This window comes from Myotis davidii, unplaced genomic scaffold, assembly GCF_000327345.1.
Source record: "Myotis davidii unplaced genomic scaffold, ASM32734v1 scaffold129, whole genome shotgun sequence".
In the NCBI taxonomy this organism is placed as follows: Eukaryota; Metazoa; Chordata; class Mammalia; order Chiroptera; family Vespertilionidae; genus Myotis; species Myotis davidii.
The window spans coordinates 617,850-633,296 of record NW_006383019.1 but is presented as its reverse complement, the minus strand read 5'-3'; the positions used below and the strand labels follow the sequence as shown (position 1 = coordinate 633,296).

General features: G+C 43.5%; 1 protein-coding gene across 14 annotated transcripts in view; it reads left to right on the top strand.

Annotated features, from left to right (window-relative positions):
• SPECC1 (sperm antigen with calponin homology and coiled-coil domains 1) overlaps positions 1-15,447 on the top strand; it is a 273,056-nt gene that overhangs the window by 195,524 nt on the left and 62,085 nt on the right. For 11 of the 14 annotated variants that reach the window (XM_015558364.1, XM_015558363.1, XM_015558365.1 and 8 more), the window contains exons 6-7: positions 3,359-3,432; positions 3,814-3,992. In XM_015558364.1, the coding sequence (XP_015413850.1) occupies positions 3,359-3,432; positions 3,814-3,992 (253 nt within the window). Of the gene's footprint in view, positions 1-3,358; positions 3,433-3,813; positions 3,993-6,428; positions 6,597-8,604; positions 8,806-8,937; positions 10,241-15,447 lie in introns of those variants that run through there. The other 3 variants (XR_001512445.1, XM_006779291.2, XM_006779290.2) reach the window with 3 other exon arrangements.

Sequence of the window (15,447 nt, the reverse complement as noted above, 5' to 3'; positions counted from 1 at the left end):
GCAATCCCTATTAAAATACCAATGGCATATTTCACAGTGCTAGAACAAATACTCCAAAAACTTATATGGAACCAAAAAAAGACCCCGAATAGCTGCAGCAATTTTGAGAAAAACAAAGATGGAGGAATCACATTGCCAGATTTCAAATTATACTACAAAGCTACTGTACTCAAAACAGCCTAGAACTGGCATAAGAATAGGCATATAGAGCAATGGAACAGAAAAGAGAACCCAGAAATTGACCCAAGCGAATTATTATGCTCAATTATTTGACAAAGGAGGCAAGAGAATATGGGAGTCAAGAGAGTCTCTTCAATAAATGGTGTTGGGAAAATTGGACAGATACATGGAAAAAATTTTAACTAGACCACCAGCTTACACCATACACAAGAGTAAAGTCAAAATGGATATAAAACTGAAATGTAAGTCATGAAACCATAAAAATCCCAGAAGAAACCATAGGCAGCAAAATCTCAGACACCTCTCATAGCAATATGTTTATAGATACATCTCCTAGGGCAAAGTAAACTAAGAAGAAAATAAATGGGACTGCATCAAAATAAAAAGTTCTGCACAGCAAAAAAACAAAAACAAAACAAAACCCATCAACAAAATAAAAAGAAACCACCGTATGGGAGAACATATCTGGCAATGAATGATACATCTGATAAAGAGTTAATATCCAAAATATATAAGGAACTCATACAACTTAACAAAAGGAAGACAATCTAATTGAAAAATGGGCAAAGGACCTAAATAGATATGTCTCCAAAGAGGACATACAGATGGCCAAGAGACATATGAAAAAAAAATGCTCAAAGTCACTAATCTCCGAGAGATGCAAATTAAAACGACTATGCGGTACCACCTCACACCTGTCAGAATGGCTTCCATCAGCAAATGAACAAATGACAAGTGCTGGTGAGGATGTGGAGAAAAGGGAACCCAGGTACACTGCTGGTGGGAATGCAGACTATTGCAGCCATTATGGAAAACAGTATGGAGTTTCCTCAAAAAATTAAATATGAAACTGCCATTTGACCCAGTGATCCCACTTCTAGGAATATCCTAAGAAACCCAAAACACCAATCAGAATGTGTGCACCCCTGTGTTCATAGCAGCACAATTTACAATAGCCAAGGTCTGGAAACAGCCCAAGTGTTCATCAGCAGATGAGTGGATAAAAAAGCTGTGGGACATTTACTCCAGAGAATAGTATGCAGAAGTGTCATCATTGATGTTTCTATCTTTCTCCCTCTCCCTTCCTCTCTAAAATAAAAAGAATATATATTTTAAAAAAGAGCTTGTATGCATATATGCATTAGCCATGGATACAGAAAATAGGGTGGTGAAGGCCTGGGGTGGGGGATGGAGGTGCACTATAAGGGTTCATTGGGGAAAAGGGTGGTCATATATAATACTTTCAGCAATACAGATATAAATAAGTAAGTAAGTAAATAAAACACAAATAGCATTTCATTTTATGAAAATGTGACCAGAGGCTCATAGGACCGTAACCCTGTATTTCCTGTTGAAGCAATCCTATATAATAATAGGCTAATATGCAAATTGACCAAACAGCAGAACCACCAGTCACTATGATAAGCAGACCACCAGGGGGCAGACACTCAACACAGGAGGTGCCCCCTGGTGGTCAGTGCACTCCCACAGGGGGAATGCTGCTGAGCCAGAAGCTGGGTTCATGGCTGGCGAGCGCAGCAGTGGTGGTGGGAGCTTCTCCTGCCTCTGCAGCAGTGTTAAGGATGTCCGACTGACGGCCTCAGTCGGACATCCCCCAAAGGCTCCTGGATTGCAAGAGGGCGCAGGCTGGGCTGAGGAACCCCCCTGAGTGCACGGATTTCGTGCATCGGGCCTCTAGTAGTTTAATATTTCCTCATTGGGTTTGCATGGCACCTCCGTGTAACTAACAGATGATGAGAATTGACTGTGTACAGTTCTCCTTGATTAAGGGGAGTGTCAAGTCCAGTGTTCATTAGAACTGACATGTGGTAGAACTCTAAAGCATGGCCATCTGGGGTCAGTGTCTTCAGGCTGTCCTCAGTAGTCATGCTTGAGAATGCAGGAGAAGGCCCAGCACCATGGTCAGTGGTCAGTGTATTTCAAACAGCATCATACTTGAGAAGTAGAAAGTCAAAGAGGTCTGGTTTGGTTTGGTTTTTCACTTAGTGATACACTGCTGTTGAGAATTCGGTTGTGTTGTCCCAAACCCTTCGAAGTCGGCACAGGCACACCAGCAAGAAGCATGTAATTAATGTCCAGAACACATGTCAGGCAGACTCCCTGCACCTGTATCATCACAGATGCAAGCGGGCAATAATGCAGACCATGCATCTTTAAGAAACTTTTTAGCTTCTATCAGGGATATTAAGGTATTACTAAGATGTCTTTTCACTAGGAGGCCCAGGGACACACAAACCCAGCCAAGGATAATCACTCCTCCTCATGAGATCCTTGAAGGAAATGGACAGAAAAGTGAATTAAAACGTTACGGAGCATTTTCTCGTTCTGCAGCACTGACCCAAACACAAATTCTTGGGCCTCACATGCTGAATTAGAATTTCTGGGGAGGACCTGAACCTGTGGGACTTTTTAAGCTTCTCTGATAATTCTGATTCATATTCTTAATAGACAACTGCTGCTCTTCAGTGGATCACGAGGAAGCATTGAAGGATTGTGACTAGGGAGAGGACATGATCAGATTCAAAGTGAAAAGACTGACAGTAACGTGAGAGAACTGGAGACAGTAGGGAGCTAAAGATGTTCTGAGTGAGGGAGAGGTAGTCACGTCACTGAAAGCTCTGAAAGTACACACACCCACATTCCTCTGCCCTGGGGATTCCAACTCCGTGGTCAGAGTCTGCGGCTTGGACGTCTGTGCTTTTGAAAAGCCTCCCAAGTGACTGAGTTTTCGCTGTGATTAAGAACTGCAGCTCTAGAAATGGGCCTGGAAGGTACCGTGGTACTCACTAGTCATCTCCTCTGTCTGTCACCAGAAGCCTCACAGCACTGGGCACATTTAGGACGATATGTACAGAGCTCAGGGAGGCCAAGGGTGAGGGGTAACAAGTGTGAGGAGCTGTAGGTCTCTTCCCACAGCGCCTGCCACCTGCGTGTAACCTGACGAAAACCCACGTGTTTTTCAGTTCATCCCGTGCTCTCTTTTAGAAGAACCTCCTGCTTCTGGCTCCCAGAGTTCAGGTGCTGAGGATGGGATTCACAGTAGAGTGGGTGGATTTTAGCTCCTGCTGCAAATCCGGAGCTGCTCCTTGCTACCTTGCTCACCTTTCCCAAGAGTCTCACAACTCTGCCAACTGCTGTCTGACTTCTTTGCTCCTAGGCAGTGTGATGAAGCTGGAGGGACAGAAAGCAGACCTGGAGAGGCAGCTAAAGACTCTGACTAAGCAGATAAAGGTGAGATGTGGTTACAGCAGGGATGGGGACCTTCTCCACCACTTTACCGGAATCCCCCTTAGGTTTGGAAACCTTTGAAAAATACCCTGATTACTCTCGCTAGCCTAGCCTGTTTTTTCATAGTGCATTTCCATGGCATGGGCCCAGGTTAGTGTTGGCAGGAAGTAAAATTAAAGTGACCATTCAGTTTCAGGATGGAGAACTCTGACAGCACGAAGGCCCGACTCCCACCTGTGCCTTTTCCCTGTAGTGAGATGCCAGCGCCTCACTAAGACTGCCGAGCTGGTCTTTCTCAGTGTTGGGCACAGAGGACCCGGAGGCCCCGTCAGGGTGCCAGCCCTGGTGGGCGTCTGATGTGCGTGGTGGCTCTGGCATTCTCAGGAGGAAACCGAGGAGTGGAGGCGCTTTCAGGCGGACCTGCAGACGGCGGTGGTGGTGGCCAATGACATCAAGTGTGAGGCCCAGCAGGAGCTGCGCACTGTGAAGAGGAGGCTGCTGGAGGAAGAGGAGAAGAACGCGAGGCTGCAGAAGGAGCTGGGGGACATGCAGGGCCACGGCAGGTTGGTCATGAGTGGGGGCACCGAGTCTGAGGGCTCCCGGAAGTGCTTGGCTTCTCACTAACCACCTTGCACTGCCCTCCGTGACGCTTTATGTCTCTGTGCTGAAGTTGTACCCTTGTCTACCTCTACTGCCATGCACACCCGGGAACATTCCTTCCTGTACTGGTCTCTGCCGTTCTCTGGCTTAAGGTGTTGAGAAAGCTCTTCACTTACACGTGCACAGAAGCTCTAGCCCAGTATCTCCTGGGCTAAAAGGTTAAAAGTCACGCCCAGGGTGCTCCTGAGGTCTAGTGCCTGTTAGTGCTGGGACGCGCACTCCTCAGCAGCTGCGGCAGCACCTGCCCGGCTCACTCAGTGCGGTGGGAAGGGTCGCCAGATGCAGGGCGCGCTCTTCCTGGCCCAGGGACGTGCTTCTGTATGGGCAGCATCTGCAGGCTGCCTCAGAAAGCCTTTGAAACAAGCCACTTCGTTAAAAAGAATGAGCGTGGAAAACACATCTGGCTAATATATGACTCCTGCTTCTGTTCTTGAGGGAGGGAAATCACACAGTGTATGGTTCCAGAAAGCTTTAACAACAAAATTTCAGAGGGAGGTATTCCTAACATTAATTATGGTTAAAACTTAAATGGTTTACAAACAAGATTATAAATAATATTTTGGGCTTTAACTAATGCAGTGTTATATTTCCACAATCAGGAATAAATGTCCTTAACTTTGAAATTATTGAATATTAAGAAAAGATTTTGAATTTTCAGATGTCTCCCAAATGTAGTATTTTTTAAAATATATTTTTATTGATTTCAGAAAGGGAGAGGGATGAATGCTCATTGTACGGTTTGCCCTTTTTCTATGTTTTCAGGATCAGGAGGTGGTTCATTGGCTAGATTTTGAGTCTGATATGTTATGAATTTTATGACATTGTAAAGAATAGATTTTCTCAGAATTCCATTTTGATTCTCTTGTCAAACTTGCTTCAATCCCTCATTCTTTTGTTTATGACTTTTCTATGAAATAGCCTCTAAGAGAAGGATTAAGACGTGTAGCTGATTTCACAGTTCACTTTTGAAAATCAAGATCATTTTATAGTCACGCCTGTACTCTCTGGCCACCATAGCGTGTGAATTTTAAGTTGAGGGAGAAGAATAGGAAAACTAGATTTCATCGAGTTCCCTATTGAAACATTTTGAGGTCATTCTAGTTTTCTTTTGTATTTCCTTTATTTGTCCATTTGTTTTGGTTTATATTGTGTGTTTTTGGAAGAGGGGCAAAATTGTAACTTGCATCACTTCATTTGTACACCGCTTTAAAGATAAATGGTAAAAGACAAGTCTTGAGTTTGTGTTATCGTATGAGATGCCACATTCCTTTTTTTTAAAAACAAGCAGCCAGGTATTTAATAAGAGATATGCTTATGGAAACAGAAGAATAAAAACAAAGGTTAATGGTCAGAACAAATTATAAACTAGTTTCTGAGTTTGTAAGATTTTCAGTCAAGAAAATTTTTTTATGTAAGACAAAATTTCTTTTGTTGGAATGAAAGCAAGCAGTAAAATCTGATAGATCCTCTTTATCTGCAGTTTAAATATCTCTGGTGATGTCATCAGGTGCTCAGGTAAATTATAGGTGATCTGAGTTACGGCACTGTATGGTACCTGTGGTCTTGATGCCAAAATGGCACCAGTTGTTACTGATGAAGTTGAAGGTGAAGGAGGTGGTAGGAGTGAGCCAGCTGGGCTTCATAGGCTCCAGAAACAAGGGCCATCTGGGTCATCAGAAAATGTTACCAAGCAAGGACCTGACCTCGGGCCGGCCTGGAGTGTGTGAGTTCTTGACTTTGTGCAGGAAAGATTTCACAACATGCGTTCAGGTGATTTTGAGAGGACGTTATTAAGCTGGGGAACAAGGAAGGGCCTAGGGTAGAGAAAACAAGAGGAAAGAGACTAGGCAGGGCTGCTCTGGCTTTCCAGAAACATTGCAGGAAAAAAGTGAGCCAAGGCAGGGCTGTGTCAGCCACTGGAGAGTGAGAGAAAGCTTCAGGAGTGAGCTGCCACTGCCCATCGCTGCCCTGGTTACAAATCTCATGGAGTCCCTTAGAGCAGTGGTTGCCAACCAATGGTCCATGGACCACTAGTGGTCCTTGAGGTCCGAAAGGTTGGCGGCTGCTGCCTTATAGTTTAGGAGATGCACGCCCGTGTGGAAGGAAGCGGGGAGGGAAAGGAGCAGGCATGCTCCTGAGAGGGAGATCCTGCTGAGATGCTGCGTTTCTAACATAGACTCTAAGATGCAGCCCCAGTTATTCAACTTGAACCCTGATATCACAGGACATGTTGGCATGCGTCTTGACAATTTAGTGTTCCGTATGCTGTATCCTACATCTTCAAACTTAGGGTCACTTTTTTTTTTTTAACACAATATGTTTCTCTTTTGATTTTCCAGTGATTTGCAAACCTACCTCCAAAGTCCAGCAGTTTAATGCCTTATTGCAAAACATTTCAAATGTTAGAATCACACCAATCCAGAACATGGCATATTACTGAAACCCTGTAGGCTTCAGTGTGTGCTTGCTGATCACGGCATTGGGCAGCACTTCAGACAACTGCCAGGGCCTCTCTCGCAAGCTGCCCCTTATAAAGAGTTGACTATGTGATTTGAAAGTTACTACTCACTGATGGCTCAGCCACTTCCTGAACCTACCACTTGATCAAGACTTGAAACCAACTCATACCCTCAAAGGTCCTGAAGTGGCGTAGTGTTCCCTTCTTGACTGATGGTTCTTGACTGAAAGGCAGTTTGACTTTGACAGTCATCTAATGAGAACTCAAAAGTCATTCTTGGTTCAGGCACAGCCAGAGAACTTGCAGAAAACTCTCTGACGAGGTCTCCCAAGTGCGACCAAGAGCAGGTAAGAGCATCTGAAAGCACCTTGATCGTAACACAGGACTCACTGATTTACATCCTCATTTGCATATACAGGCATTTGAGGGAAGATGGTGAGGCTGGTGGGAGGGCAAATGAAGTTCGTGTTTATTACCAAGAACTCAGTAACTAGACAAAGTGGACTATTAAGTAGTTTTGTATTTTAGTTTGAAAACTTAGCTCATTAGTGATCATCATCAGTCCCATTGGGTTTTCAAAGGTATTTTTTAGAGTCAGAATAACTGATGCTAAGGTATACGGGAAAATGAGGTTCGAGCCTCCTCTTTGCCACCAACTGGCAAGGTTTCCTTCCCAACCCAGCTCCTTCCTCTCGTAAGCGAGGAGATAACGGCAGGTTGTTTTTAAGGCCCCGTAGGCTCTGCTGTTCCTGAGAGTATCGGTCCGCTGAGAGTCAGGTGCCCGCAGCACTTCCTTCCCGCGCAGTCCTTGGACCCTCCTTGCCACGGTGGCATTTCCATAGTCCAGCTGGGCTGTGGACCTCATCTTTCTCTTCCAGAAATTGGAAAAGCCAGGATAGTTTTCATGGATCTGCAAGTGATGTGTTTTGTTGGACATGTACAAATTAATGGAGGAAAGATAATAAATAACTTTTCAACTCTGGCTTCTTTCCATTTTGAACCATTAAGAGAAAGACACTGAAGTGAAAACTTTCCTTGAAATTAAAACATCGAACCTTTTCCCTGAAACGTTGAGTCCTGGGGCCTGGCAGACAGAGAACATGCATGCAGCTCAACTTAAGGACTTGATGGGCCACACGCAGTGTTTCTACAGAAAGTCATTGTCGATGGCAGCACATGACACGGCCCCTCAACAGCAGCGGGGGAAGGCCCAGGGGGTCCCTCAGCAAAGACCATTGATCTTAGGGTGACTTCCTCGGTTTTCACTGTGTATCATAAGACACCAATAAGCACCATGGCAGACGTCTCAAAAAGAGGTCATGGAAAACACTACACATCTGTGCCTAATTAACTGTGTTCGTTTCTAAAACAGCCTGTCTGCGATTCAAAATGTGTGTGCACCACTTAGCTTGTACCACTTGTTCTCGTGTTGTCACCTCTCCGCGAGCAGCATGGCTGCATATCACCGCCAGACTCTCTGGGATTGGCTTTTAACTCTGCGTGTGCGCACGTGTTCTGCCCTGATGTCAGCCGTGTGCCTGTGCCGCCCTTTGTGTTGTTACAGCTTCAATGCGTCAGCTGCTCGCCCAGGACTTCGTGGTTGTCACTGAAAGGGAGCTGTAGAGTCTTGTCACTTAGTTATCTTTCCAGCTCTCGCTGCAGATGCTTCGATGCAGCATCCCTGGCTCTGAGGGCTGGGGGCCAGTTCCCAGGGAGATTCCTGAGCAGTTTCTGAGCAGGCCTCACATTAGTACTTTTGATTGCCAGGAGCCTCCGGCATTTTATTCGGTCTGCAGAAACTGGTCCTCTGGTACCCCAGCAAGCTGAATTCTTTCCCTCTTGGACTACTTATTTTTTCATAGCTTAAATTTGCGTTTATGGCATTAGATGCACAGCCAGGAATTCTAAACAGCTGTCTGCTTCCCTGCTCCCCAGCCCCCATCTTTACAGATTTGCTTTGGAATGTGTGGACAGGAGCTTCCCCGAGGCCTTTAGGATTTTTATGCTGAAATAATAAAATAAACCTTTTTCTCTTTTTCTTCTTCGGCTGTGACTAGCAGACAGTAGAGGGAAGCAGAGTCACTGTGACTTTCAGAGAGCCTGACTTTGATTTCCTGGGCACCTCCGCCTCCCCAGCACAGCTGTCTGTGGGTGAGGAGCTAGCAGAGGAGCCTCATGTGGCATTGTGAAGTCTTTAGCATTTTCCCTGTCTGAAGCCTCCTGACTTCCAAGAGTATTGGAACCAGGAACTCAAGCAGGTCAGTCCTGCTCTGGGTGTTAGCTCTCCTGGGGAACAGCGTCAGCTGTGGTACTTAGGTTTGTAGACTGAGGTCATGTGGCATTAAGCAGTTCCTTTACCAGCCTCTCCCCTCCCATTTCTATTTCCACAGCGCCGTGGTCTCTGTCAGCTAGCAGAGCATTGACGGAAGAAAGACCCAGCCCCTGCCATGATGGGAACCTACAGCCAGTGCTCTTTGAAAGGGGGAGTCATGTAGAGGAGAAACTACCTCTTTATAGAGCCACGCTGTCTCCTCGTAGCACCCACTGTTTCTCACACACAATCATTGCAGTCAAGTCTCATAACCATTTTTTCTACTTTTTTGGAGTCAACTCATTACACAAAGATGATTCTCCCTCTTTTTTTCTCTTTTTCTCAGAAGATTCAGCAGGCTTTTACTTGGAGCATAAAATGAAATTCTGAAAACACACACAAAGACCAAAGTATGAGTCTGTTGTGAAAAGCATTTCGATGCACAGCTAGTGTTTAGGGAGCAGTGGCCTAGCCAGTGCAGGGCGCTGGTGAATGCGAGGACCCAGGCGTGTGCGCCCTGTGGAGTTTATCTCCATGCTTCCTTTTGAATATGGTGCCTGATAATCGTGGGATTAACACTGTGTAAGGCAAGAGGAAGCCATCTCTGTGACATCTCACTCCGAAGTTAGTCCTTTCCTCATAGCAAGGCTTGCCGAGCCGGCACAGGCACAGGCCGGGTCTGACTTCGTTGCTGCATCTGAAACAAGCCACCCACAAGTTCCGGTCTGATTTCCAATATTCCCTGCTGGGCTCAACAGTAGTAGGTGTTTGGTTGATAATAAACGGTGTAGTTAAGCCAGTAGCTTATTTCGGTGACAATGCTTATTGGAATCTAATTGAAAACAACTACAATCACAGCCTCATGAATAAAACTTACTCTGGAAACTTAAAGACTTTTAAAATCCAGAAGCATAGAGTTCAAAGTGTGATTTTAAACTTTTGGAAGTACTTACGTTTGTGAAGATCTGTACCAGTTCAGCAAATCCTACCCGCAGTTCTCATGCGAGGAACTCGTGCACAGTCCAGGTGCATTGGGTCGTTAGCAGCTACCTTATCCACAGGAGAAGACAGGAGTTTCATCTGATCCACGGAACCAGGAACAGGATACTCTAACTCAGGAGGATGTTGTGGTGTCACACTGGAGACCTACTGGATAGAAATGTATCTATTGGGAGCTTTACCTCAGATTGAGGATTCTTAGAATGAGTTAAAATCCATTTGCCGAGTGTTTTCACATTAAACCATAAGACAAGTTCAACCTCAGCTTCAAGTGCCCAGCTGTGTTTGCGCCCCATGTCTTGCTCTGTCTACTCCTGGGTCTGCTGGATATTTTTATATGTAAGCGTTTATGAAATGCTAAATAAATGTGATTATTTAGAAGAGTCTGTTGCCTGATTTTTAAAAAAATCACTGGCCACATTTCTGCAGGGCCTTTAAAGTCCTTTGTTCTCACTTTTCTAGTGCACATAGTTTCAGAACTTTAAAGCCATGTCAGATAGCTAGAATTTGAGGTAGCAAGCTGGACTTCCAATACAAATTATAGTCAGGAGGCTCATTTTAAATATGAATGTCATTATTACGTGATTTTATTATTAAAACAAGAGAGCAAGGAGCAAAATACTGATTTCACATAAATTATTTTTTAAAGCAAAACTATTGGAAAATATATCACGTAAAATTTGAAGTCTAGATTTGTTTTATTTTTGTTGAAATTTAAAAACAGATCTTTCGGTGCTTTAATGTATTGGATTTCTTCTTATGAAATAATATTTAGGTTTGCTGGTAACAAAATGGAGATGTATAAAGAAAAATGTTAATCTTTCTTACCCTCTAGTACCACCCTCTAAGGTAATCAGTGTTCACAGTACATATTTTTCTTTACCTCCCACTTTACTCATGTGAATACACACACACACACACACACACACACACACACACACGGTTAATTGATATATTTTTTACAAAAATGGGATTGTATCTGTACATTACTCTGGACGTTCACGTTTCACTCAGCACATGTATTGTGGGCATCCTTTCAGGTTGACATAACTGCATGGAATCCCAGGCGTTGGATGTACCCTAGAATATTCAAATACTGTCATACTGATGAACATCAGGGTTATATTTTCAGGTTTTTTTCTTTCCAAATAATACTGTAACCATCCTGATTCACGTAGCCTTCTAGACTTGTGTTTTATGGTGATAGGATGGGTTCCTGAGAGTGTGACTGCTGCCTTAGAGAATGCGCACACCTTTCATTGTAATAGACGGCGCCAGATAGCTTACCTGAGACTGGGGACACGTTACTCCTGCTGCCAGTGCCTGTTTACACACAGCCTTGGCAGTGGCAGATAGTTCGCATCTTGATTCTTGCCCACAGGGTGAGCAAAAAGCGCGCTCTCCCTAGCACTTCAGTTCACCTTTCTCTGAGCATGTGTTCATATGGCAGCCATTTGTATTTCTCTTTTGAGAATTGCTAGTTTAACACTTATGCTGATTGTTTTATTGGCGGGGGGCAAGGGGGAGGTGTTTATCCCCTTGCAGTTTGGGTATTTTGGCTTTATCTTTTTCATGGAAAATTTTACATTGTTATGGAATAGGTTGTCGGTATTTTTCCATTACTGCTTTTCTTTACCGGACTTTGTTTCTGTGTAAGATTTCCCCCACCCCAACCATGTACAGATAGACTATTGCCTTTTCCTCTCCTATTTTCTACACACACACATTTTATCTTTCTTTGCTTGCTGAGTGGTGCGAGGTGGAGGTCTTTTCCTTCCACATGACATCCAGGCGTGCAGTTGTCCTTTGCCCACTGACTGAAATGCCACCTCACATTGTTCATGTCATCTCTATTCAGAGAGATTTTTCCAATATGTCCTCATTTCTTTTTCTCTTGAGTTCGTTCTACTTTAAAATATTATAATGTAATTATTAAATTGCTGATATCATTTTTAAATTCTTTCCTTTCAGTTTATTATTTCCTGGAATTTCATTGTGTTCTTGAGGCAGGTGCTATCAAGTGTCTAATTCTGTTTCCTGTCGTAAATGTATGAATATCTCCTCTGTTCAGTTATTCTCTTCCTTTATTTTTGCCTGTGCATTGTGCCTGACTCCTTTAAAGGAGCTTCTTCTGCCTTAAACTGGGTAAGTTTGTGTTACATGTCAGAGACCCAGGAGCTCAGACAAGCACAGAGGAACAGGTGCGCACGGGTGGACATTCACTCGTGTCCAGTGTCTTCTGTTTGGTGACAAAAGAAGGTGGGAGCCAGCTTTCTCAGTCTCGTCTTACTTGGCCTGCTGCTGTTTTAGGACATGTGCTGTGGCTTTCCTCCCCATCTGCCCTTTCTGCTTTGCCCTTTGTGCCTGGAATCAACCAGCCCTGGTCTCCCAGGACAGTCATATCTGAACGTCACTGATCCTTTGCAGGTAGAATGCTCCGCATGCTGTCTGGGCATCCATGCTGCGCCCAGCCCTGGCCCCTGGTATAGGGGACATGAGCAGGGTTTACCCATATCTTTATTTTCTTTGAAAGGGAATTGGAGATACTAGTAAACCCTTAGTATTTTCTTTCCATATTTTCCACCTTATTCTCTACGTAGCAGAAATTCTTCAAAGCCTAGGGGGAGTAGATATTTTTCCGTAGTATCCAATACTGATGAAAAATTTTTGTGATATATTTCTTGGGTTCTTATTGTTGGGGTTGGAGATTAAGATGTATGTGTTTCCTAGTAGATTATCATCTTACCCTGTTTGTTTTTACTGTCATATGTATACTTATATTGAAATTCAAAAGTGAAAATCAAGACATTGTTTGACACCTGAGAGACCGAATACTTACTAATTTGTTTTCACTCTAGAGCAGCCGTGGGCAAACTACAGCCCGTTTGAAATGAATAAAACTAAAAAAAAAAAAGACCGTACCCTTTTATGTAATGATGTTTACTTTGAATTTATATTCACACAAACACTCCATCCATGCTTTTGTTCCGGCCCTCCGGTCTAGTTTAAGAACCCATTGTGGCCCTCGAGTCAAAAAGTTTGCCCACCCCTGCTCTAGAGCTACAAACGCCTTTTAGATTTGTTTAGTGCATAACAATAAGAAACATTTTGAGAAAATTGCACTTCGGGCACAGGCATAGAGTGAACAAAGGCACGAAGGCAGGGCATAGAAGCAGCAGAACATCAGGTGGCGAAGCGTCTAGTTGGAAGCTGTGAGGGACGTCAGTCTGTAGCCCCGGAAAGGCCCGCACTGTGGGAAAGACCTGTGTGGACATGTGATTGACATGACTGGTCTCTACAGGCATTCAGCTCCAGCTGTGAAGGTAGCAGTCGGGCAATGTGACATTTCCCAAACATAAGTAACTTTTGAATAGTTTTAAAGTAATTACTTATAAGAGCTCATGTGTTCTTAGATCAAAATAGATAACACAAAGCGGTGTCCTTTAAGAGGAAGAAGTGCTGTAGTAAACCAACAGTTATAGACTGTTCTATAACCAAACAAGGAGAGCAATGAATTAGAGATTAGGTAACATTTTTAAAAATGAAAGATACAGACATAATTGCATACACACACACACATATACATATATATGTACATATGTATATATTTAAGTTATAATGGAAGATATATAAGGTAGACCAGCAGTCAGTGAGATGACATGGTGCATGGGGAATACATCTCCTGCCCTGTGTTCCTGCATAGATGACCTCCCCTACAGCTGTCTGTCATTCTCAGGTATGGATTGCCACTTCCTAAGAGCATATTGCTACATAAAAATAAGAGCAACAAAATAAATATTGGTAGTATTTTTCTTAACTATATGTTAAATAAATTCATGTTTTTTAAGTGAGGATGGTACATCCTCTTTATTTTTTATTTTTATTTATTGCTTGATTTTAGTGAGACAGAGGAAGAGAGAGAAACATCAATTTGTTGTTCCACTTATTGACGCATTCATTTGGCTCTTGTGCCCTGACCAGGGATCAAACCCACAACCTTGGCATATCTGGATGATGCTTTAATCAACTGAGGTGCCTGGCCAGGGCTATGTTAAATAAATTTAAACAAGAAATACCATCAAAATTCTTTTTAGAAACTTTGTATGCCTCTCAGGACTTCCATGCATTATCAAAAATATGAGAAAGACATGGCCACACAGCTGGATTTGCATTCCAGTTTCACCATTGAGAAGCCACTTTATCCTTGTCAAATTTTTCTTCTAAAATATCGGAGTTTTGCCTGGTTGGTGTGAGTCAGTGGTTGAGCATCAGCCTATGAACCAAGAGGTCACTGTTCGATTCCCAGTGAGGGCACATGCCCGGGTTGCCAGCTCAATTCCCAGTGGGGGGCATGCAGAAGGCAGCTGATCAATGATTCTCTCTCATCATTGATGTTTCTATCTCTCTCTCCCTCTCTCTTCCTCTCTGAACTCAATAAAAGTATATCTTAAAAAAATATCGGAGTTTTGTGGGAAATTCAATTAGATAATGTTTTTAAGACATGATACTTACTTTGGAGTTATGTCATACATGTATTTTCTTGTAGAAATTATTCATTATTGTCATAGTTCACCTGCTCGTGGTGGATGGAAACCCGCCTCCTCATTGTTGTTTTAAACATAGCCCCTAAGCAAGGGTAGCCATTTCAACTGAGATGGACCTGAAGAAAGAAGCTAACTGCTGTAAAAAACGAATGCATTAGGCTAATTGAAAGATGGTATATTTGTATTCAGCTGTATTTACAAAACATCTAAGCTGTATTTGGTGTTTTAGGTTGACCTTAGAACCTAACATCTGTCTTAGGAGTCATCAGCTAGCCTTGAACAAATGTTTACTCAAATAGTGGTACCTTGCAACTTCTCATTTAATGTATTTGCTGTTATACACCCACCTGTCTCTATGTTTAAATGCTTCTTAATATCTTTTATCCAATATAGAGTTCTCATTCTTCCTTGGAACAGTGGAAATGTAATATGGTTAACTCTTGAACAACACTGGTATTAGGGCAGAGTTGAGAATCTGTGAATTTTGACTCCCTTAAAACTTAAGTACACATAGCCTACTATTGACTGGAAGCCTTACCAATAACATGAACAGTTGATTAACACATCTTTTGTATGTATAGGGATTATATACTATATTCTAACAATAAAGTAAAGCTAGAGAAAAAAATTAAAATCATAAGGAGAAAATATATTTTTCTCTATACATACTTTTCTCTGTATTTATTGAAAACTAGAGGCCCGGTGCACAAAAATTTGTGCACTCGCGGGGGGGTCCCTCAGCCCAGCCTGTGCCCTCTCACAGTCGGGACCCCTCAAGGGATGTCCACCTGCTGGTTTAAGACATCTAAGCTGGCAGTCAGACATCCCTCTGGCAGCCCGGCAGCCCTTGAGGGATGTCCACTTGCCAGCAGGGAGCAGGCCTAAGCTGCAATTGGACATCATTAGCGCTGCTGAGGAGGCAGGAGAGGCTCCCGCCACCACCGCTGTGCTGGCATCCGTCAGCCTGGCTTGTGGTTGAGCAGAGCTCCCCCTGTGGGAGCACACTGACCACCAGGGGGCAGCTCCTGCATTGAGCGTCTGCCCCC